We start from the raw sequence: 25,853 nt of genomic DNA, 5'->3' as shown, positions 1-25,853 counted from the left end.
GGAAAGCAGTGGATGTGTTATTCCTTGACTTTAGCAAAGTTTTTGATACGGTCTCCCACAGTATTCTTGCCAGCAAATTAAAGAAGTATGGGCTGGATGAATGGACTATAAGGTGGATAGAAAGCTGGCTAGATCGTTGGGCTCTCCATGTCTAGTTGGCAGCCGGTAACAAGCAGAGTGCCCCAAGTGTTGGTCCTCGGGCCGATTTTGTTCAATATCTTCATTAATGATCTGGAGGATGGTGTGGATTGCACCCTCAGCAAGTTTGCAGATGACACTAAACTGGGAGGAGTGGTAGATACGCTGGAGGGTAGGGATAGCATACAGTGGGACCTAGACAAATTGGAGGATTGGGCCAAAAGAAATCTGAAGAGGTTCAACAAGGACAAGTGCAGAGTCCTGCACTTAGGACGGAAGAATCCCATGCACTGTTACAGACTAGGGACTGAATGGCTAGGCAGCATTTCTGCAGAAAAGGACCCATGGGTTATGGTGGGCGAGAACTTGGATATGAGTCAACAGTGTGCCTTGTTGTCAAGAAGGCTAATGACAATTTGAGCTCTATAAGTAGGGACATTGCCAGCAGATCAAGGGACATGAGCATTCCCCTCTATTTGACATTGGTGAGACCTCATCTGGAGTACTGTGTCCAGTTTTGAGCCCCACACTACAAGGGGGATGTGGAAAAATTGGAAAAAGTTCAGCAGAGGGCAACAAAAATGATTAGGGGGCTGGAGCACCTGACCTATGAGGAGAGGCTGAGGGAACTGGGATTGTTTAGTCTACAGAAGAGAAGAATGAGGGGGGATTTGATAGCTGCTTTCAACTATCTGAAAGGGGGTTCCAAAGAGGATGGATCTAGACTGTTCTCAGTGGTAGCAGATGACAGAACAAGGAGTAATGGTCTCAAGTTGCAGTGGGGGAGGTTTAGGTTGGATATTAGGAAAAAAATTTTCACTAGGAGGGTGGTGAAGCACTGGAATGGGTTACCTAGGGAAGTGGTGTAATCTCCTTCCTTAGAAGTTTTTAAGGTCAGGCTTTACAAAGCCCTGGCTAGGATGATTTAGTTGGGGATTGGTCTGCTTTGAGCAGGGGGTTGCACTAGATGACCTCCTCAGGTCTCTTCCAACTCTGATATTCCATGATTCTATGGTACTGCAATATGTAACTTATGGTAATTGTCACTCAGGCATGAGACAGCTTTGGGTGATATTGCCTATACTGTGTCTACCGTTCTAATGGCTTAATCTAGCTGAAACCAATATTAGGTGTCTTTGTCTGGGGAAATTGGCTGGTTCTTGTAGCTGAGTCACCAAAATGGACAGAGATTGGATACTGGGCTCTGCCATGACTTGGGAAAGTTACTTAATCTTTGTCCCCGGCCCTTGCCTGTCAGATAGGGATAATGCTCTCTTATCTCACAGGGATGTTGAGGATAAACTTAATTGTGGGTATATCTAAAATAAGAAAACCCGCTAGCTGAGAATGCTTTAATTATACCTGTATGTCTACTCTTTTCATCAAGGCGAGGCTCCTCCGCTCTGTAATTTTAGATTCTATGGTTAATCTCCATCCCAGGATTCCACTGAGAGCATGTCTACATGTGAAATGCTGCTATGGAAGAACTCTTTTATTGACCTAGAGCTGTCTATCCTAAGGGTTAGGTCACCTTAGCTATGTTGTTCAGGAGTTGGATTTTTCACATGGCTGGAGTGACCAATTTTTTAGTGTAGACCAGGCCTCAGAGCTGCCTTGCCTAAGCTAATGATAATGGTAGGCAACTGAGGAACTGGTTAAATCCTTTGTCCTTGTAACAATGGATGGAATAACATCTTAGTTAGCATCCTCTCTCTGAAACAGCTTGTGTGGCTCCAGCTGACAGACAGAGCAGACCCCTGCTTGATTAAGTGATTTGAATTTAGATTGAGGAAGCTTATTTGGCCACCTTTTGATATTTCTGCTGACATCCAATTTACATTGTCTCCAATGCTCCTTTTTTAAAAAAAACCACGCCAAACAAATCAAAGCCTCCAAATTAACATCTATTGAAGTAATCTGTGTAAATGTAATAGGAGAGTCTGGCATATGTTAGAGAATTGAAACAATCAACAAGTAGATGTGTAGAAAAAAACAAACTTTATTTAAGATAATTACAGCAACGAGGAACATAATTACAAAACCCAACAATCACTGAAGCAGGGGAAAGGTGAACTGCATAAGAAGTTAAAACTTATGTGGAGGAGATAACTACTGATTATTTTAAAGCCAGAGCAGTAAGCGTACATAGTACTTTTCACCCTTGCTAATAAATGTAGCTTCCCACCTCACAAAAAATCTTGCTGGAAACATAAATATTATGGTATTTATCATGCTTATTACCATGCTGCATAAGAGACTCACAAGAAAATAAGCAAGGGGTTTATCATCATGTGGGTCATTCTTCTCTTTCAGGGTCATGAAGGACAGCTTACCTCTGGGCCTAATGTTTTCTTTCTACCGAAAAGGCAGTTAATCTCTGTGGGTGGGGCAGGGGCTACCCATCATAGACTCTGTGGATCCTCAGTAAATCTTGCACCCAGTTTCCAGGGTCTTCGAAGATAAATTACGCAAGGAACTCCCTCTGAGTGACTTCTAGCCTCTCTACATACTTTTCCTACTGGTACAACTGACTAGTTATGCTACCATCATCCCTTGTCCTCCAGTTGTGCACTTCTTCACAGGTGAAGTAGGCAGCTTGAAGGGTTTGGATCTGAAGACAAGTTTGTATTGAGTAATATACAGGGGTCAGCAACCTTTCAGAAGTGCTGTGCCGAGTCTTCATTTATTCACTCTAATTTAAGGTTTCACGTGTCAGTAATACATTTTAATCTTTTTAGAAGGTCTCTTTATATAAGTCTATAACATATAACTAAACTATTGTTGTATGTAAAGTAAATAAGGTTTTAAAAATGTTTAAGAAGCTTCATTTAAAATTAAATTAAAATGCAGAGCCTCCCTGGACCGGTGGCCAGGTCTCAGGCAGTGAGAGTGTCCCTGAAAATCAGCTTGTGTGCTGCCTTTGGCACACGTGCCATAGGTTGCCTACCCCTGTAATAATAACTTCTTCAGCAGGGAAATCTGTGCACATACAGGGCCGGCTTTAGGCCAATTCCACCAATTCCCCTGAATCGGGCCCCGCGCCTAAGAGGACCCCGCACCTAGTGAGAATCCCTTCCCTGGCTAGAGGTGCCTTTTTAATTTTTACTCACCTGGCGGTGCTTTGGGTCTCCAGCAGCACTTTGGCGGTGGGTCCTTCACTTGCTTTGGGTCTTTGGTGGCACTTCGGCGGCGGCGGCTCCTTCAGTGCCACCAAAGACCTGGAACGAGTGAAGGACCCACTGCCAAAGTGCCACCGAAGACTCAGAGTACCGCCCGGTGAATACAAGCCCCACGTGTTTTTTTTACAGGTGTTTTTTGTTGTGTTTTTGGTTTGGCTTTTTTTTTTTTAGTCATCCCTGTCGGGGCCCCGTCAAAACTGTTCAAATTGGGCCCCGCACTTCCTAAAGCCGGCCCTGTGCACATAGCATGGGTTTTCCAGGGGAGTATGTTGTATAGTACCTGCTCCACAACCATATAACCAAATTCAAATTGGAGGCCTAACCATACAATGTTATTAAGTACATGGCATGGTGGTTAAAGGAAGAAAGTATGATGCTCTCTCCCTCTTGTGGGCTCATGTGTCTAGTGGGCATTTATTCCGGGCCCCACAACAGAAAGGAGCAAAGACCCACTGCAGTTATCGAGTGATGTGGGGTATAGCTGGAAAAATGTGATAAGTTTGTGAAGTAACATGCTGCCATTGGTAATGAACTGTTCTCATTGCAAGAAGAAGAGAGTAACACTAAATGTGGCTACCTGAGCTAATTCAGAATGTTTATAAACTCTCTGGTGGTGAAAGTGGTAGGACAAAAAGCATGGCAAAGGCATGGGGAGTTTAAACCAACCTGTCTTTTCATTGTAAGTGCCCAGGTATAAACTCTTATTGCAGGAAAAGGTAAGTTCAAAGGCTGGGCTTGGGGCTCAGATCTATGAGTACTTCCCAGAGGTTAGCCTACTGCTGTGACAGCACTTATGTTTTACTGTTGTATGTCACCACTTAATTAATATGAACTACACCTGTTAACAATAAACTAATACAAGAAGTACATTTAATTGAATGTTTACATTAAACATGTTAGAGAACAGATCTGCCCAAGAGAATTGTTAGATTAGTAACTGGATGGTTTTGTGATGTTTCAAGGTTGAGTATTTGACTCAATTAGCAAATAACATGGTGTTAGACTAGCAAAATATACTGTATGGTAGGAGAAGCAGCCAGCATTTGGTATAAGCTGTTGTGCTTTTACAGACACTTATCAACTTTTCATTCAGCTTTTGAGGTAATAAGTTAAATAAGCACCAATGTGATAGGTCTAGAACACTGTAGAAACATTTTCTTTTTACTACTAGGGATATATTATATATTTTACAAATTTTTCATGCAGACTTGACATCTGCTGATATGAGTTCGGATGAGACCTGCCTTGAGTGTATCTGCTGAGGGCAAGCTCTGGAATTGCTGGTTAATAGTGGTAAGCCAGAAGCTATACTTGTTTGCATAATAGTGGCAGGTTCCTCGGGCACCATTGCATTCAATGAAAGGAGTAGCTCTGAAGTCTTCCAGACAGCTCCCAGGAGAAACCAGTGACTGTCCTCCACCTTCATCACCAGCTCCAGTGTGCTATGAGACACAAAGAAGGCAGTGTTCAGATACAGGACAGGGCTACACAAATTACTGCCCTGGATCAATACTGTCATAAATCAACAGGTGAGGGAGGGAGGAGACCAAGGGTAAAATGACTTCTAAATCTGTTACCTGTAAGAGTTCACTCTGTAGGACATTCCTACGAAGGCATACATAGGGCCAATCTTGCAAACCTCGCCCTCATGTTTAAAACGTATGGGAGTACTATTGTTGATTACTCACACAGTAAAGTTTGTGGGATTAGATCCTTGAACTATCTGATTTATCTACATTTTCCATTTTAAACCTATCTACCTCTTCTTTACTCCAGCCATTTAAGATTTCATATTTTCATGGCACTGAAGACTGAGCTGAAATTTTCCTCATCTCTGAGTTTTCAGCAGGGTGGGGGTAATGAGAATTTGCCTCCTACATACAACTAATCTATATATCACACACCCATAAGCTATATTAAGGCAGAAATAGCTTGTTTTAATCAGAGGGGTTTTCCCTATCAGTTGAATAAATTAACATTTCTATCAAATTCAGTCCTGATTAACAGTACATTAAGACATGTTTATTGTCTAATTCACACTCTTTGAATGACAGCTATAAGCAAAACTGACAATCATTACTGTACAGTACCCCTTTAAGAACTACATCTCGTACTTTTAATGGTGTGCTACTGAAACTAGCATGTAACAGTGAACCTCCCAACAGATTTCTCCCTACTTTTACAAAAACGTGTAACATTTATTCTCATCTCACTTTTCCCCCCATTTCTCAAAACCCTTCAATTTTTAATGTAAAAATGAGAAACCAATAAAGAAGTTTGTTTTTTAATTCATACGAAAACATAGTGAGACTAAACCCTCACTTCTTGCCTTTCACTGCACAGGTCAACTGTTATTCAGCTTGCAAAGCCGTACACAGTTCAGTAACAAAAATGGAAACTGATCTTTTACCACAGTGCTAAATAGGTATGGTACTAATGCCTCTCCTTTCACCATCTTCTCAGATTGCCATGGGGTATCTATGATTCTGGGCAACTGCACAAAAGCTTTAATCTCTGAGGTGTTAAACATTGATTTTAAGAGTTGCACTAGACCTGAAACTGAACAGTGTAGTGTCACCAGGGATGAACTTGCCCCTTTTTCCTTGGGGAAATGGGGTAGGCAGCAAACCAAAAAGTGTCTTAGTGTAACAAAGCTCCTAGCTCCCAGGCTTAACTCATTTGCCTCCAGACAAATGATGGCCTCACATTTTGTTAAGTAGCCTTCAAATCTTTTCAATCACAGCTGCAGCTCGTGACATGTCATGTAACCTTTAAGTACCATTTGAACAGTGATTTAGGGTTATCCTGAACAGAATCACACAACAGAGTATTTTCAACTATCTTAATGATCTAATGCTAATGTGCTCAAAAGAAATCTAATTTCTACATACCAGGACTCTGAGCCTACAACAGGATCTGGCCAGGCATGCCCTGTTGCTCTATATGAAGTCCCACTGACCCATTCTGATCTCTTTGCAGGACTGGCCTCTAACACTAACACCCAAAAAGAGGGATCTGCACCTCTACCCCGCTATAACGCGACCCGATATAACATGGGTTCGCATATAGCACGGTAGCAGCGGGGCTCCGGCTGCTGTGGGGAGCCGAGGACCCTTTAAATCACCACTGCAGCCCTGCCACCGCTACCCGGATATAATGATGTTTCACCTAAAACACGGTAGGGATTTTTGGCTCCCCACGACCACATTATATTGGCAGGGCCGCTGAGAGCGAGTTTGGGCCCCGGTGAAAATTTTTTTTTTCAGGCCCCCCAGCAAGGGCGGACTGGCTAAACAGGGCCGACGAAGCAGGGCCCCAGGCCCTCTTCCAGACTGCTGAGCCCCGGTAATTTTTACTGGCTTCCCCCTGCCCCCTCGTCGGCCCTGTATATCGGGGTAGAGGTGTACCATTTTACTGAAACCAAGGAAGTTGTTGTGAAACACTATTGAACTGAATATGCTTTTCTTGAGATTATCAGGAACATCATGTATTACAAATCTTATTCTTCAGTGTTCAAAACCCCACACTGTCCTAACCGGTCACTCCATGAGCCATTGCTTAATTGCTAATGCTGTGGTGTGCGTGCACATCAAAAAAATGGAAGGTTTCCTTCTGTGAGCACTTGCAGTTTTTGGCACTTCCCTTGGTAACAAAGGACTTTGTACTGGGAACTCTACCTCTTGTTGCCAAGGCTGCAGCTCTCTCTTTACCAATGCTTAGTATAGGCATTTACAAACAAACACGCCTATTCTGTTCACCATAGTACCCGAGCACCTTCCAGTAAATGGATTCAGCAAGGCGACTAACTCCTGTCACAGGCTGTTTGTTCATTCACCCACTCCCCAGCTAGGTGTCTTGTTTTGGTAGTGTTTTTTTATAGATATATCTATATATATAGATATAGATATAGATATATAGATGCCTGTTGCTATGTGTGTGTTAGAGAAAGCAAGGTCAAAGAAATGTGCCTTGAACATGGAGCAGAAACGGGGGAGGTTTGTTATCATTCTTAGTTACTGGGGAAGTGCCTTGCAGTCTGGGATCAGATCCCGGAGAAAGTTCCATCTTCCATGCATATGAGCTTTACTCTTGGTGGAAGTTCCATCAGGTCAGAGGAGCAAAGTTGTACATGAGGGTCTTCATCCTGAGCTCTAGACGGTCTTTTAGATATCCTGGGCCCAGGCCATGGAGTGCTTTGAAGATAAAAAGTGAGACCTTGAAGCAGAAGCGACACATGGAAAGGACATGCGGGGTCATGTCCCACTTCCCCCAAATTTGCTGCTTAGCTTGTACTGAGCATGCTCAGTAACACTACTGAAGCTGGCAGGCCCTCCCCCCACTCTCAGCAGGCACAGGCTACTAGGATGGTCTGAGGAATGGAAAACCTGTCTTATGAAAGGAGACTCAAAGAGCTTGGCTTGTTTAGCCTAACCAAAAGAAGGATGAGGGGAGATATGATTGCGCTTTATAAATATATCAGAGGGATAAATACCAGGGAGGGAGAGGACTCATTTAAGCTCAGTACCAATGTGGACACAAAAACAAATGGGTATAAACTGGCCATCAGGAAGTTTAGACTTGAAATTAGATGAAGGTTTCTAAACATCAGAGGAGTGAAGTTCTGGAACAGCCTTCCAAGGGGAGCAGTGGGGGAAAAAGACATATCTGGCTTCAAGACTAAGCTTGATAAGTTTATGGAGAGGATTGTATGATGGGATGGCCTAATTTTGGCAATAAATTGATCTTTGACTATTAATGGTAAATATGCCTAATGGCCTGTGATGGGATGTTAGATGGGATGGGATCTGAGTTACTACAGAGAATTCATTCCTGAGTGTCTGTCTGATGAGGCTTGCCAACATGCTCAGGATTTAGCTGATCGCCGTATTTGGGGGTCAGGGAGGAATTTTCCTCCAGGGCAGATTGGCAGAGGCCCTGGGGGTTTTTCGCCTTCCTCTGCAGCGTGAGGCCCTGGTCACTTGCTGGAGGATTCTCCGCACCTTGAAGTCTTTAAACCATGATTTGAGGACTTCAGTAGCTCAGACATAAGTTAGAGGTTTGATACAGGAGTGGGTGGGTGAGAGTCTGTGGCCTGCATTGTGCAGGAGGTCAGACAAGATGATCATAATGGTCCCTTCTGACCTTAAAGTCTATGATTCTATGATCTCTGACTTGAACTTGATTTGATAGTCTATCTGAAGCCAGTGTGCAGAGAGCATTTCTGACATGTTCCCGGTAGCCTGTGTGGCTGAGGAGATGCACGGCAGAGTTTCCTATGTGTTGACTGTTTCATGCCCAGGTATAGTGCATTGCTGGAGTCCAGCTGAGCGATGACAGGCATGAATAACTGAAGCCAGGTTTTCATTTGTCAGGCTGAGACACAAGTGGAGATGGTAGAAAGTGTTACTCTCAGAGGCTGCTAGATGAGATCTCTGTGTCAGCAAGCGATCCAAGAGTACTCCTAGACAACAGACTAAACTAATTATGGTTGTGCTGCTTCAACCCCTGGAGACTACACCACAGCTGTAAGCTCTTCAGTATATTTTCCTCTGCCCACCAGCGTCACCTCTGTCTTGCTCAGGTTCAGCTGTCGCCAGCTATTCTTCATCCAAGCACTGTCCATCTTGGTGGTAGTGGTGTGGTCTTATGTGGTGAAGGATAGGTAGAGCTGTCTATCATCTGCATATTGCTGGTACTTGAGTCTGTTATATCTAACCAGTTCACTTTGTGGTTGACTGACTGTAGCATGGGTGGCAAGTTTGTAGAAATTTTGGTGATGCCCAGAACCCGCCCCCCCAACTGTGCCCCCGCCAAACTCCACCCCCATCTGCCTAAGGCTCTGGGCAGGGTTTTTGGGGGAGGTCTGAGGTGCAGGTCCTGGGCTGGGGATTAGGGTGCAGGAGGGGTGCAGGCTTTGGGATGGAGTTTTGGGGCAGGCTCTAGGCTGGGGCAGGGGCTGGGTGTGCAGGAGGGGGTGAGGGGTGCAGGCTTTGAGATGGAGTTTGGGTGCAGGCTCTGGGCTGTAGGTGAGAGTGTAGGAAGGGGGAGGTGGTGCATGCTCTGGGAGGGGGTGCACGCTCTGGGAGGGGGTTTGAGGATAGGAGGGAGTGCAGGGGTGAGGGCTGTGGGGCTGAGGATGAGGGGTTCATGATGTGGGGGGGCTCAGGGTTAGGGCAGAGGGTTGGGGTGAGGGCTGTGGGGCTGAGGATGAGGGGTTCAGGATGCGGAGGGGCTCAGGGCTGGGGCAGAGAATTAGGGTGCAGGAGGATGAGGGCTGTGGCTAGGGATGAGGGGTTTGGGGCGTTGGAGAGGCTCAGGGCTAAGGCAGAAGGGCAAGGTAAGGGCAGCCTGCCATGCCGTTATTGGATGGCAGGTGCTAGGACCCTGGGGTAGCAGACAGCAGTTCTGCAGGGAGCTGCTCTACTCAGAAGCAGGCAGGGCAGAGGCGCGCGCTGCTTTCTGTTAGGCAGGGACGCGGCGGGGCGGGGGATGCACAGGGGGTGTGGTGGCAGGCGGGGGCTGGGACCTGGTCCAGGCAGGGATGTGGCGCGGGGGAGGCCCGTGGGGGCCGGGGCTCGATCCAGGCAGGGCCAAGGGAGAGACCCAGGTCCAAATATTGCTGGAGCAGAGCACCCGGCCTTGAATACTCCTGGAGCCCGAGCACCGCAAATGTAGATAACCTGCTGCCTATGGACTGTAGATGTTGAAAAGGATCAGAGAGATCACTGATCCTTGTGGAACTCCACAAGTGAGAGAGGGGAGTTTCTTATCACTACTCATTGGGGGTGGTCTTCCAGGAAGGACAGATTATTTTAATGCATTAGCCTGCCACCTCTCTCAGGTGAAAGAGCAGAATCTCCTTATCAACAGTACTGAATGCAGAGAGGTTGAGCAGGATGAGAATGGATGTCTGTCCTCTGTCTGTTGACTGGAGGAGATCATTTATTAGCGCCACTAAAGTGGTTTCTTCCAATTTTTTATTTTTGTAGCTGGAGAGCATTTTTTGTTTTGGTGATGTTTCCTGTGAGAGGAAAATCTATTTTCTGACCAGTTCTACTTAAATAACTTTCAGAAGGCCAGAAACAAAATCAGTAGTGGGAGCTGAGATTAGAACATCAGCGTTCCTGTCTACCCAGGTTCTCACACAGTAACAGTCACCATGCTTAGCTGAGTCCCCTAAGCCTTGGTCAGACGTACCTCTCTCTAACTTATCGTACACACCTGGTGGGACATTACTTATTCTAGGGTGAATTCTGCATTCCTGGCACAGCCCCACCTCCCGTTTATGTCAGTGCGCATTTTGGGTGACAAAGAAATGCAGGATTGGCCCATGTGTGCGCACGCTGTAGTAGCTTTGCAAAAAAGGGCAAGCGAAGAGTAGAGCTGTACCCTAGTTATATGGTTTCTATTCCCACAAGGGGTGTATGGTCTTAAGCTGCGTTCCCTCTAAGCTGTGTGGCTGCCCAGGAATGAATCAAGGGCCGGGCACTTGATTAGCAGAGCTGCGCACGGAGGCTTGTGTTCAGGTACCCCTCCCCTTGCTGCTCAGCAGCTCCTCTGCTCCTGCCCTCTGGCTTGGAGCCCCTGGACAGCTGCTCCAGGAACCCTCGGCTTGCTGTGTAGAGCAGGAGGCAGGGGTGGCTCTAGGTATTTTGCTACCCCAAGCACGGCAAGCAGGCTGCCTTCGGCAGCTTGCCTGCGGGAGGTCCCTGGTCCCGCAAAATCAGCAGCAGCCTGCGGGAGGTCCGCCAAAGCCATGGGACCAGCAGACCCTCTGCAGGCATGTCGTCGAAGGCAACCCGTCTGCTGGCAGAGCGCCCCCCGCGGCTTGCCGCCCCAAGCACGTGCTTGGCATGCTGGTGCCTGGAGCCGCCCCTGGCAGGAGGGGCACTGATGTCAGCGTGTCTCCCACCCCCTTTCCCATGTACACCATCTCCACAGAGTGGGAAAGGGAGGACAGGGCTCAGCAGCAGGAGAGCTGCTGGCAGCTGCTGTGGTCTGAGCCTTCTGGTGAGTGCCTTAAAGAGACAGCGCACAGTCTTTCAGGCTTCCCCAGCAGCAAGCACCCACACAGTCTCTGTGTCTCACACACATGTAGCCTCTCACTTACACACACCTCACAACCCAACTTGTGGTGGTGATGTTACTTGGTACTTCCTGCAATGCATATATATTCTCTGTAATTTTATTTCTTCAAAGTGCTGTTATTTTAGTTTTTTGACTGGTCTATGCAATTTCACAATTTTATTTCTCTCTTATGATTAAATTTAATTCTTTGAATAGTGAGTTCTAAAATGCCTACCTGTCCTGCCTGGAGTAATTATCCTTACGGTAACTTTAAAAAAAAATTATATCTAGGTATTTTGTTTCTACTGGTGGCACATATCCACACATTACCTCGATATTGGTGCACATAACAAAATTCATTCTGCACATGGATGGAAAAAATTAGAGAGAACATTGGTCTTAAGGATAATTTTCAGTTTGAAAGCTTGAAGAAACCAAAGAACACCATGAAATGTCGAGTTGCTTAAATATAGCTTTTGTTTGTTGAAAATAAAAGTAATCTTCACTCTGCTTATTAGTCTAATTTTCCCTTTTTGTGCAGATCTGTGATCAGATCAATTACTTACCATTGTTCGTGAAAGACCTATTACCTACTCCTCATCCTCTCTGTCTCTCTCTCTTGCTGACAATGGCTTAGTGGGCCACCCTCCCAACCTCAGTGCATAAACTTTAGCTGACATTTTTATTCTTAGCTCAAGCGTCTTTTTTTGTTTGGAGAGTCCATATTATCCACCATGTAAAGTGGATCATATCTTCTGCTGCCAGGTACAATTTGTCACCTACAGCATAGTCACTCCAAACTCCATATACTAATCTGATTGGAGATAAACTGTTGCCCCAGCCCTTCATGTAACTTTAATTGGTCTCCCATGATGAGGGAGAGAGCAGTTTTCCTCACACATTTCTCCTCCCTGCTTCTATGGGAAGATTCAGTGCGTTTGGATTTTTAGCAAACCTGTACCTAAACCTGAACAACATGGCCAGTAGGTGGGACCCTAGCTTAATGTAACCATGTGCGATACTGTCAGCAAATGTTGAAAAGGACAAATACCATGAGGAAGGAATATCCGATCCATAAACTGCGCCACCCTTCAGGACAGTGTGGAATAGAAACATCTTGACTATGGACAGCAATTGCAACAGCTGGGGCTTCACAGACGGAACAACGACTGATATATGGTCTAATTTCTTCTTCTGCCACAGGCATCATTGGAAGAGGTGCTGTGGTTGAGAGCCAGTAGGATTTATCATTTCGGTTTGCATAATAACAGACGTCTCCAGGGTTACAGTAGAGGAAAGGCATGGTACTAAAACGAGCCAAACAGGATCCAGCCAGCCCTGTAAAGAAATAAACCATCACAAATCTTTAGCAGGTGCACATTCAAGTAAGAATTTATTTTTAGCTTATTGCGCATACCTGCATAATTCAGTAAAATTTATATTTGTATTACAGTTCCACTCAAACTTCAGTAGTGATCTGGAGAAACCACCTCCATAGGGAGATGAAAGAAAGAAATTTAGTTCTAATCTGCTGTCATTTCTAGGCATCCTAGCCTAATATGCACCAAAGCTCAAATTTTCAGAAATGGCCCATGATTTTGTGTGCCTCTAATTTTGAGTGGGAAAATCAGATCGAAAGTGTCAGATGTTGAGATATTATAGAGCCATGTACATACCAAGGTCCTGGTTATGTGCTTTTTCCTGTCCTTCAAAATACAGTAGACTGTAGCCACTCCAGAGTTTGTTCATACCAACTGGGCACATTGGCTCTTGCTCAGACTGGCTATGCTTCACCAGAAGGTAACCAATGTTAACACTGCGACCTGGCATACCTGGTATCCCAGGGTTACCTGGACGGCCTGGTTCACCTTGGGGAGAAATAGAAAGAGACAATTAAGAGTAACTGGGGAACAGCCATTTTAGACTTGATTCTGACCAACAGGGTGGAATTGGTAATGAATCTGAAGATGGAAGGCAATTTGGTTGACAGTGATCATGAAATACTAGGATTTCATGATTTGAAGGAAAGGAAAGAGTGAGAGCAGCAGAATAAGGACAGTGGACTTCAAAAAAGAAGAGCTGGTAGGTAAGGTCCTGTGGAAAGAAAATCTAAGGAGGAATTCAGGAAAGCTGGCAGTTCCTCAAGGAGACATTAAAGGCGCAAGTGCAAACTATTCCAATGAAGAAGAAAGATAGGAAGAATAGTAAGGGGTCAATACGGCTCCCTCAGGAGCTCTTTAATGACCTGAAAATAAAAAAGGAATCCTACAAAACATGGAAACGTGGTCAAATTGATAAGGAAGAGCACAAAAGAACAGCCCAAGTAGGTAGGGACAAAATCAGACAATCTAAGGCACAAAATGTGTAACATTGGCAAGAGTTATAAAGGGAATGAGAGAAGATTTCTTAAATACATTAAGATCAAGAAAAAGACAAAGGAAAGTGTAGGTATTCTACTTAGCAGGGAAGGAGAGCTAATTGATGACATGAAGAAAGCTAAGGAGCCTCAATGACTATTTTGATTAAAAATAAAAAGGTTAACGATGACCTGAAGCAATCTTGGCACCCTTAGCTATTATCTTTGAGAACTCCAGGAGGATGGGAGCGGTCCCAAGAGATGGAGAAGGGAAAACACAGTACCTATCTTTAAAAAGGGGAACAAGGAGGACCTAGGGAATTATACATCAGTTGATCTAACTTCAATATCTGGAAAGATATGGGAGCAAATTATTAAACAATCAGTTTGTAAACATAGCACTGAGGATAATAGGGTTATAAGGAATAGTTAGCTAATCTACATACTGGGATGGGACTTGTTCACCATTTAATTTATTGCATGATATTTATCTTCTCTATATGGAAAGCTAATGTCATCAATCAGCTATATTTCTAGGACTGATCCAATTCTGCTGAAGTCCCTGAGTGTTGGATTGGGCTCCCTAGATTGTAAGTTGAGACTGTGATTTAATACTAGAGCTGAACAAATAATTCACAAATAATTATCTGATGACTTTAGCCTCTTTCTGCTCATCCAATATGGGCAAGCAATCATTTTCTTTTAAAATTTATTCTTCATCTAAAATTACCTGCCAGGTTTTTTGGATGACATTTTTAACCCTATAAAGTGATTCGTTGTGAACAATTGTCTGAAAATATTCAATATTTGACATTCTTGTTTGGGCTGGACTGATCTATGTTTGTTCAACTAATTCAGATGGTAACGTTTCTGGTTTCTACCTGGATGGGCACCCAAGCACTTGTACCACAACTGCTCATCTATTTATATCACCTAGGAATTTGAAATTCTATTTTCACGAACATTCCTGTTTGTAAAACCTTATTGCTAATGTGATTACTGAAGGCCAGAACAGAAGGGGCACAAACATTAAAACAAATTAATTTAAAACTCTGAGTGAATGTTCATGGAAAACATGTGCACTGAGATCTAGCTACAACACTTTGTTTTAAAGACAGTTTAAAGCTATTTCAATGAAAACTATCAACAGCAAAACCTAGTAAGAGCATTGGAATCTGATGTAAGTGGAAGTCAGAAGAGTTGCTTCAGAAGCGTTGACAATTGTACAATGATAATGTGCAAATAACAGAAGATTTATAGAGTGAAGTGGGGAAAAAAAAAAGAAAAAATAATAATGCAAGATCACTTACCCTCCAAGCCTGCAAGACCTGGAAAACCTGATGGTCCTTGATCTCCTCTAAAACCTGGAAGAGCTGACATGCCACCTCTTCCTTGGAACCCTGGTTTACCTGGTGGGCCTCTAAAACCTTAAAACCATCAATTTCAACATGATCAGACAAATTTGATTTTTTTTTTGAAGTACAGAAAATAAGATACTCAAAGTGAAGTTCCGTTCTGAAAAGTTACCATGTAAACCTAGCATGTACATACTCAACAGATCTAGTTATTATGAGTATGTGTGTTCAGTCAGACTTGCAAAGTTAATCACCTAAACTAAAAGCAAGATCTTATGATGCTTGCCCAGACGAAGTTCCTCACTGACTTTTTAATGGGGAATTGTGCCTGAGAAAGGACTGGAAAATTGGGCCCCATAATTCTATTTTTCATGCCTGTTACCACTGAAGATCCCATATAAATTATAGGAGAAGAATGGAATTCAGCTCAATGTATCTCACCAACAGAACTGTTATCTGAAGTTCAACTGCAAGGTCAGATTTTGCCCTCAATGACATTTGTATATCTCAGCTAATGGAGTCAGTTTGGATTGAGCTAAAATGACAATCAGGATCAGTGTGGGGTTCATGGGTGTTATAGAGGCCTGCAGTTAAGTTGCAGTTGGTTAAGATGTACATGCTGCACAGCTTCATTTTGATTGCTCAGGATTGATTTTGCAGGGGTGGCAGTGAGAAAATCCATTATTTCCCTTGTGACTTCAATTACATTTAGTATTAGTGAGAAATAATAGGTAGGGAACCCCTCAGCACTACTTTTACAGAAGCCCTATTCTGAACAGCACTGCACTTCAAGTGTGAATGCACAATTCCTACCTGGATCACCTGGTGGACCGTGGGGCCCCATCTCACCCGGTATTCCTTGGGGACCTATATTTCCACGAGGGCCTGCTGTACCCTGGTGAGTGACCAGCTTAGGGGGGACTGCAGGTGGCCCAGGAGAACCTGGAGGTCCTTGGAAACCTGCATTATAAAAAGAAAAAAATGAACTCATTTATAGACAAAACAAGTCCCATCCTTTGGTGTGCTCTATGTCTGTCACTCAATGAGGTACTAAGATTGGATATTTTAGTTGACTATTAATATTAGAGATGTACCCTGAGGCATAAAATTCAGCTGCAGATCTGGGTCTGCAATTTCCAAAGTTTGGGGAGTAGGAGGTCACTTGGCATCCTGGAAGGCGGGGAAACCATTCCAGGCCTCAGGAATTGTGTAAAAACAGGCAAAAATACATGAGTGAAAGGAGACAAAGGGAGCAAGAAGGCAGAAGAGTGGGCAGAGCGTAGCTTGTGAGATGCAAAGTTGTTCAGTGCCCTAAAAAACTAGAACGAGCTATAGCACTGAATATAGTGGGCTATTTGTAGGCTTTTAGAAAAGGGGAAGGGTTGGTATTAGTGAGGCATAGGGTTTTTTACATTTCCTAATATCTTTTCTGTTGATCTACTCTGGTGGGCTGGGTGAGGGTTAGTGCTGGAGTTGTTATAGTTTGAGTGGTTGGCATTGAGAGATTTTTGAAAAGCACCTAGAGTTTGGAGTTGGCCCTTTTCATTTATATACACGTTAAAATCAATTTTAGATGGGAGCCAAACTTCATGACTGGCCCGAAGTTCATTCAGGAATGCAGACATAGGGTGAGTTTGAAGGCAGGTGTGGTAGCTGCTGAACAGGTGTGTGTTTGTTGAATGATGGAAACTATAGCACCAGAAGGCTCTTACTCACCAGTAGGTCCTCTGTCCCCCTTGGGTCCAATGGGCCCTGTGTCACCAAAAGCTCCCACTAAGCCAAGAGTACCCATGAGACCTTGCGTGCCTTTATGTCCTTTAATGCAAAATGACACATTTGAATTATTGTATCTCTGCACAGATAATATAAATGGTCACTTCTAACATCTACTGGAGCAACAAATAACCATTTCTTTTAAAAAAGGGTTCATTTTTTGCCAGCTGTACCTTTTGGTCCAGGGTACCCTGAAATTCCAGGTCTCCCTTGTGGTCCAGGGTCACCTCTAGTGCCTTTTTGACCATCTTCTCCAAGCACACCTATTTGACCATCTTCTCCTTTGTTTCCCGCTGGAGCTGGAATTCCAGGTCTGCCCCGGGGTCCTGGATAGCCTGTGAGAGCACATTTTAAATTGGAATCTATGTTGAAAGGCAGGACTGACAACATGGACATGGGGGGAAATTAACAGTGTCACCTCCATTGTGGAGCATGGGTCCCTTGCCAGGTTTCAATCACTGACCCTGAGGTGGCGAGAGAGGTAATGCCTATGGGACCCAAGAGACATAAGAACATAAGAATGGCCATACTGGGTCAGCTCAAAGGTGGTCCTAGCCCAGTATCCCGTCTTCTGACAGTGGCCAATGCCAGGTGCCCCAGAGGGAATGAACAGAACAAGTAATCAAGTTATCCATCCCATCTCCCATTCCCCGCTTCTGGCAAACAGAGGCTAGGGACACCATCCCTGCTTATTCCACAATCCTGTTAGCGTGAGACATCCTACAGTATGGAAGGAGTTACCTACCTTAGGCCTTCAAGTCAAAGTTTCTTAAGTAGGGTTCATGGGAAGGGAAGAAATAAAGACCCCTTCATAGTATTTGTTTTTCCTGGCTTTTACTACTTAACAGCCCAGGTGCAAAGGTTTTGAAAAGCCCCAAAACTTGGATTCAGGAAAAGTATTAATGGAGGATGAAATGCTGATGCAGAACTTGACAAAGACAGTTTGTAATGTGTCTTCACTATGTGACAAGGAGTCTGTGGAGGGTTTGCTATAGCTATCATCGATAGAGTACCACCATAGTTCTTCCTATGAAACTACTACTTGTATAGTGGAGTATGACTTTTGCAGAAGGAGCTTTTTGCTTTAAAAGAAGTAGGCTTCTCAGATGCAACTGACTATGCAAGGTGATGAGATGGAAAGAATTAATTTAGCCTGATGGGATGGTAGCTACTGAATTTTTCTATTTGTTGAATTCTTTTAAAGTAATGCTTTTGGGATTCTTCTAACATCTTTCCAGCAGCTGGTGAAGCCAATCAATGTTTAAGAGTTTTAAAAGAAAGGACCACTAAGCTTGATTTCAAAATTATAACAGAACTCTGAGAACAGTTCAGGTTCAAAATCAAGTCTATCTGAATACAGACCGCTTCTTTTACAGCATGATTTTTATTTATTTTTTAATAAGTGTCTTTTATAAGAGCTTGCAACTTCCCATCCTGGAAGGAGGAAGGGAAAAAATATCCCCATGTTCAAACAGTGGAGAGAAAAAAGAGAACTAGATAAATTCATGGAGTTTAAGTCCATTAATGGCTATTATCCAGGATGGGTAAGGAATGGTGTCTCTAGTCTCTGTTTGTCAGAGGATGGAGATGGATGGCAGGAGAGAGATCACTTGATCATTACCTGTTAGGTTCACTCCTTCTGCAGCACCTTGCATTGGCCAATGTTGGTAGACAGGATACTGTGCTGGATGGACCTTTGGTCTGACCTAGTATGGCCATTCTTATGTTCTTATGAAAATGATAATTACTTTTAAAGCTTAAGGACAGGATTTTCAAAAGCACTCAGCAGTGATAAAACTTCCTTGGATTTCAGTGGAAGAAGGGCTAGGTCAGTGGCAAGAGAATTTGAAAACCCCACCCTAAAGCTTTGTCTTGAGTAGACTGTAGACAAATCAGCCGAAATTTTCAAGCCTGTGGGCCTAACGTTAACCTGATTTTCAGAGGTGCAGAGCCTCTGCTGAAGTCTGAATGGAAATAGGGTCCAGATTTTTAAAAGGTATTTGGTGGTGTGCTCAGCACTACAATGCCTAGGAGACTTAGGAGCCTAAATCTGATTTTCAAAAGTGACGTAAGCACTTCGGAGCCAAAATCCCATTGAGTAGTCAGGAGGCAGTTAAACCAATATCACAGGGAGAGGGTAAAAAGAAGGAAGATCTGAGCACTTAGTTGGGAATTGGTCCTGCTTTGAACAGGGGATTGGACTAGATGACCTCCTGAGGTCCCTTCCAACCCTGATATTCTATGATTCACTTAGCACAAAATTGAGATGTTGAGAACAAAATTAATGAAGTTAAGTAGTGTTAGTCTGAATCTGTAAAAAGCAACAGAGAGTCCTGTGGCACCTTTAAGACTAATAGATGTATTGGAGCATAAGCTATTGTGGGTGAATACCCACTTCGTCAGATGAATGTAATGGAAATTTCCAGAGGCAGGTATAAATATGCAGGCAAGAATCAGTCTGGAGATAACGAGGTTAGTTCAATCAGGGAGGGTGAAGTCCTCTGCTAGCAGTTGAGGTGTGAACACCAAAGGAGCAGAAACTGCTTTTGTAGTTGACACTAGCCATTCACAGTTTTTGTTTAATCCTGAGCTGATGCTGTCAAATTTGCAAATGAACTGAAGCTCAGCAGTTTCTCTTTGGAGTCTGGCCCTGAAGTTCTTTTGCCGTAAGATGCATCTGCTATTGTGTGGCCGGGGAGATTGAAGTGTTCTCCTACAGGTTTTTGTATATTGCCATTCCTGATATCTGACTTGTGTCCATTTACCCTTTTACGTAGGGACTGTCCAGTTTGGCTGATGTACATAGCAGAGGGGCATTGCTGGCATATGATGGCGTATATAACATTGGTGGACGTGCAGGTGAATGAACCGGTGATGTTGTAGCTGATCTGATTAGGTCCTGTGATGGTGTTGCTGGTGTAGATATGTGGGCAGAGTTGGCATCGAGGTTTGTTGCATGGATTGGTTCCTGGGTTAGAGTTGTTATGGTGCAATGTGTGGTTGCTGGGGTCCATCAGCTCAGGATTAAACATGACTGTGAATGGCTAGCCAACTACAAAACCAGTTTCTTCTCCCTTGATTTTCACACCTCAACTGCTAGCAGAGGACCTCATCCTCCCTGATTGAACTAACCTCGTTATCTCCAGACTGATTCTTGCCTGCATATTTATACTTGCCTCTGGAAATTTCCATTACATGCGTCTGATGAAGTGGGTATTCACCCATGAAAGCTTATGCTTCAATACATCTGTTAGTCTTAAAGGTGCCACAGGAGACTCTGTTGCAAAATTAATGAAGGAATCAAAGAATATGAAGAGAAGAAATTCTTTAATTGCCTATAATCTAATGCTGGGTAACAACCAAGAGAAATTGAAATTGCTCATTTAGGAGAGTATTTCAATCTAGTTGGTATTACTGACATCTGGTGAGATGATTGGCACAACTGGAATGTTAAAAATCAATGGTTATAACCTACGCAGGAAGAAACAAGTGGGCAAAAGGGAAAATGGAGTGCCATTCTATATAAAAATGGCATTATCTGTTTCCGATTGACTGATAACTCAGAAGAAAATGATCTTGAATGCTTATGGAGCAGTGTACTAACAGATAAAGCATAAGATGATGTATTAGTTGGCGCCTGTTACAGCCAAATCACACTAGGTAACAGGACGACTGCCTCCTTACACATCTATCTCTAATGTGTCGAGGGAAAGAACCCTATGTGATCATGGGGGATTTCAATCTGAATGACATATGCCAGAGGTCTCAAGCTGACAGTACTGAAACACCTTTAGAATGTCAAAACATTTGACAATTTCATAACTCAAAGTGTGGCAGGAGGGAATTCTTTATCAGATTTTCTTCTAAAGAGGAACTGATCACAGAACTAAAAAATTAACGGTAGTTTGGGTTCAAGTGATCATGACTTGATTACACTGGTTATGTGCAAGCAGAATAAAGTCCAGAACACTTTTGTATATACTTGTCACTTTAAGAAAGCCAGTTTCACAAAGCGGAAAACAATTATGAGTCAAAACATCTGGGAGGAAGAATTTAATCAGAAAAACACGAATTGTAATTGGGAATCATTTAATACCTTACTAGATGCCAAAGAAGTCACAATCCCATGATAGTGGAAGGAAGGCAGTGCTGGTTTAAAAAATGGACATGGTGTAGAGGAGAAGTGAATGCAGCTATAAAAAGTAATATAAGTGTGTGTGTGTGTGTGTGTGTGTGTGTATGTGTGTGGAAGAAAGGAGAAGCTGATAGTAATTAATATAAATAAAACATTACAAATAATAGAAAATTGATAAGGAAAGCAAAGAGATACAAGGAGAGATCTACGGACAGCAGAGTTAATGACAGTGACGAGTTTTTGAAAAATATATTAACAGCAAAAAGAATCCTGACAATGATATTGGTCAGTTACTAGATGGAAATGGTAGAATTATCAATAGTGATGCCAAAAAGGCAGAAGTGTTCAATAAATATTTCTGTTCTGTATTTGGGGAAAAGATACACGATATAATCTTATCATACGGTGATAACTCCCCATTTCACTAGAATCTCTGAAGGAAGCTAAACAGAAGCTACTAAAGTTAGACCTTTTAAAATCAGCAAGTCCAGATAACTTGCAGCCAAGAGTATTAAAAGAGATGGCACTGTAGTTTGCTGGATTGGTAATGTTGCTTTTCAATAAGTCTTGGAGTAGTAGGGAAGTTCCAGAAGATTTGGAGAAAGCTAATGGTGTGGCAATTTTTAAAAAGGATAAACAGGATGACCTGGGAAATAATGGGCTGACACCAATCCTAAGCAAGATAATGGAGTGGCTGATATAGACTCAGTTAATAAAGAATTAAAGAAGGGTAATGTACTTAATGCAAATCAGCATGGGTTTATGGAAAATAGATCCTGTCAAACTGATTTGATATCTTCTTTTGATGAGATTACAAGACTGGTTGATAAAGGTAACAATATTGACTTAATATACTTAGACTTCTGTAAGGTGTCTGACTTGGTACTGCATTACATTTTGATTAAAAAACTAGAATGATATAAAATTAACATGGCACACATTAAACGGATTAAAACTTGGCTAGCTGATAGGTCTCAAAATGTAACTGTAAATGGGGAATTGTCATTGAGCAGGTCTCTTTCCAGTGGGGTCTTGCAGTTTTATCATGACCTCGAAGAAAACATAAAATCATCACTAATAAAGTTTTCAAATGACACAAAAAGTGAGGGAGAGTAAATAATGAAGAAGACAGGTAACTGATTCAGAACATTCTCAACTGCTTGGTAAACTGGGTGCAAACAAACAATGTAGCTATATTAAAATGCATATATAAATATTTACATCTAAGAACAAAGAATGTACGAGACTCTATCTTGGGAAGCAGTGACTGAAAAATATTGGGTGGGTCATGGTGGATAGTCAGCTGAACATAAGCTCCCAATGTAATGCCATGACCAAAAGAGTTAATGTGATCTTGCATAAACAGGGGAAACTCAAGTAGGACTAGGTTATTTTACCTATGTACTTGGCAGTGATGAGAGTGCTGTGTCCAGTGCTTGTGCCCACAATTCAAAAATGTTGTTTATAAACTGGAGAGGGTTCAAAGAAGACCCACGAGAATGATTAAAGCACGCTTTACAGTGATAGACTGAAGGAGCTAAGTCTACTTAGCTTATCGAAGAGAAGGTTAAGGGGTGATTTGATTACAGTCTATAAGAATCTACATGGGGAACACATTTAATAATGAGTTCTTAAATCTGGCAGAGAAAGGTATAACAAGATCTAATGGCTGGAATTTGAAGCTAGACAAATTCAGACTGGAAATAAGGCATACATTTTTGACAGTGAGGATAATTAATCACTGGAACAATTTACTAAGGCTCATGGTAGGTTCTCCATCACTGACAATTTTTAAATTAAGATTGGATGTTTTCCTACAAGTTTGCTCTAGAAATTATTTTGGGGAAGTTTTATGGCCTGCATTGTACAGGAGGTCAGACTAGATGGTTCATTTTGGTCTTGGAATCTATGATACTGGATAGGATTTTAGCTCCTAAGTGCTGAAATCCCTTTAGAAAATGAGATTTAGATTCTTTATCCATTAGGTGTTGCATCACTCAGTGCACCAATACCTAAATACCTTCAAAAATCTGGGCCTATGTGCCTAACTCAGGCACCCAAGTTTGAATTGTTGGAGTACTCTAAGGGCTGGTCTTCACTACTGCAGTAATTCAATGTAAGTTATGCTACTTCAGTTACGTGAATAATGTACCTGAAGTTGACCTAGCTGGATTCACTTATCTTGGCGTCTTCACTGTGCTGTGTTGACGGGAGACACTCTCCTGCCGATTTCTCTTACACTTCTCGGGAAGGTAGAGTACACAAATTGATGGGAGAGCATTCTCCCATCAATCTAGCATGCCTTCATCAGACCTGCTAAATCAACACCGCTGCATTGATCACAGCAGTGCGGAATTAGCCAGAAGTGTAAATGTGGTCTAAATAACAAAGTAGAAGCCTGGCAGTCACTGGAGGCGCTGCTAAATATCCCAGTAGAGTCATTGCACCATGGTTTTATTCTGGTCTTTCTTTTGTGGGGGAGAAAAGTGGGCTCATGGACCACCAGCTGCAATTTTTGTAGAGCAGAAAAGTGAATGTGTTTTCACAATACAAACTTCACAGCCCAAATAACTTTAGTAGTTCAATTCAATACTCTCACTTAAGTTTTGTGAGCAATTTTAAGTGATTATTTTTTCACTGGTTTAAGTTAAGCTTGTCACAGACTTGGACTCGGGGATATTAAATTTAAAAAAATATAAATGAATTAGTGCTTCTGAAAGTTGCTACTCAATCCTAGAGCATTGAATCTGTTTATCTGCAAAGCAAGCCCACCACTGTAATTCAACAATAACCTGGACAGACCGCCTCTGCAGGTGTGTGTGGAAGGATCGTTTTATCTCAATTTTATATCTCACTAGTTTTCTTCAAAATTAGGGTCCTGATTTGGAAAGAACTTGGGATGCTTTACTTAATTAGAGCTAATATAAATAACAGTGACAAACATTGCTAAACATCTGTGTTTAAATATTCGCTCTTCATCTGCTAATGCGCACATGGTATATATTACCTGGCACTCCATCTAGACCTGCAGAACCCACATCACCAGGTATTCCTGATATGTTTGAAACTCCAGGAAAGCCTGGAATTCCATCAGACCCTAGGTCACCAACTGGGCCTCGTTCCCCTGCAAGGAAAATAATGACATAATTAATACCGCAGGAAAAAAAAACACAAAAATTACAAGATGAACCAGACTTGGTACTCTGTGATTTTCAGAGGTGTCGAGTAGTCCCATTAACTTCAGATGAAAGTATGGGTGCTCAGTGTGACACTGGATAAAAAAGGAGAGTGGTGACAACAATAGTGCAGATTACATTACGTACTTGTGATAAATCTTGTACAAAGCATGCCTTGTAAGATATCACTGAAAAAGTTATAATCTGCTAAGTATTATCCTGTTGAAATGTGTGTATCAATCACCACTGCATGTAAAGTTATGACATTTTACTGTATGTTTGTTACTAAATGTGTTCTGGGGTAACACCAATAAGACAGATTTACATCAAGACTAGCCAGCCATGGTGTTGATGGGCCATTAAGGAGAATCAGCTCTTCCAATGGGATCCTCCTGAGGACAGTGGAGGTCCAGTGATTCAGCAGGGCATGTAGAACATGTGATGCATAGCTCGATGTTTGCGCCAGTATTTTTCCATGCCCATGGACTGGGGTATAAATTGGAGATGGTGACATTACCTCCTTGCCTCATTCCTGCTCCACATCTCTGGGCTGTGATTTCTAACAAAGGGAGCTTTGACCAATGGAGTGAGGGCCCCAATATTTGGGATGGACCAGAGAGACTTGTTGCAAGCTAGCAGATTTAACATCACTGCTGTTATCCTGATCTACAGACTCTGAAATCAACTGTAATGTATATGATTCATTTTAATCTTTTAATAACTCTCTTCTCTTTTTTATATTAATAAACCTTTAGTTTTTAGTTTACTAAAGGATTGACTACCAGCATGGTTTTGGGGTAAGTTCTGAAGTATACTCTGACCTGGGGTGAGTGGCTGGCTCTCTGGAGCTGGAAGAACCAAAATGATGTGATTTCTGGTTTTAATCATCATTGATCACAGAAGTCTGTTTTTTCTGGGTGCTGCATGAGGGGCTAGCGGGCCTGATGGGCAGAGGCAGCTCTAGGTATTTTGCCACTCCAAGCATGGCAGGCAGGCTGCCTTTGGCGGCTTGCCCGCGGGAAGTCCTCAGTCCCGTGAATTCGGCGGCAGCCTGCGGGAGGTCCGCCGAAGCCGCGGGAGCAGCGGACCCTCCGCAGGTATGCTGTCGAAGGCAGCCTGCCTGCCGCCCTTGTGGCGACTGGCAGAGCGCCCCTCCGCGGCTTGTCGCCCCAAGCACACGCTTGGTGTGCTAGTGCCTGGAGCTGCCCCTGTTGATGGGAACTGTCTGTGGCTTCATAATAACTAATATCGTATTTTGGAAGTACACATCTATTTCTGGCTTGGTGAAGTTTTATGATAGAGTACATCACCAGTCTGGGGCATAAGCCCTGTATTCTGGCAGTCTGACCTGATACTGGCATTCTTAGCTGTGTCCCGTACCAGGCAGTGTGACACTCATTTATCATTATCATTATTTATCACTCTGAAAATGCGGCTCTAAGATAGATATAACATTTGTTTTTAGCAGTTCCAAAGCAGGTATGGATAGTTAGTTATTTCTTACCATATTGGATGCTAATATTCTTGTATGTGTCAAAGCAGCAAAGAATCCTGTGGCACCTTATAGACTAACAGACGTTTTGGAGCATGAGCTTTCGTGGGTGAATACCCACTTCCTCAGATGCATGTAATGGAAATATCCAGGGGCAGGTATATATATGTGTGCTAGCAAGC

General features: G+C 43.0%; 1 protein-coding gene across 1 annotated transcript in view; it reads right to left on the bottom strand.

Moving 5' to 3' along the window:
• Positions 1 to 3,482: 3,482 nt before the first annotated feature.
• Positions 3,483 to 25,853, bottom strand: part of COL4A2 (collagen type IV alpha 2 chain) — a 182,204-nt gene continuing 159,833 nt past the window's right edge. Inside the window, exons 39-46 of the mRNA XM_030545953.1 lie at positions 24,011 to 24,127; positions 17,042 to 17,203; positions 16,812 to 16,910; positions 15,909 to 16,055; positions 15,051 to 15,167; positions 13,061 to 13,252; positions 12,436 to 12,722; positions 3,483 to 4,759 (exon numbers count right to left, since the gene is read on the bottom strand). Of these exons, the coding sequence (XP_030401813.1) occupies positions 4,505 to 4,759; positions 12,436 to 12,722; positions 13,061 to 13,252; positions 15,051 to 15,167; positions 15,909 to 16,055; positions 16,812 to 16,910; positions 17,042 to 17,203; positions 24,011 to 24,127 (1,376 nt within the window). The 3' untranslated portion in view covers positions 3,483 to 4,504. The remainder of the gene's footprint in view (positions 4,760 to 12,435; positions 12,723 to 13,060; positions 13,253 to 15,050; positions 15,168 to 15,908; positions 16,056 to 16,811; positions 16,911 to 17,041; positions 17,204 to 24,010; positions 24,128 to 25,853) is intronic.

Source organism: Gopherus evgoodei, chromosome 1 (genome assembly GCF_007399415.2).
Source record: "Gopherus evgoodei ecotype Sinaloan lineage chromosome 1, rGopEvg1_v1.p, whole genome shotgun sequence".
Lineage (NCBI taxonomy): Eukaryota > Metazoa > Chordata > Testudines > Testudinidae > Gopherus > Gopherus evgoodei.
This window is presented reverse-complemented; position numbering and strand designations above follow the sequence as displayed.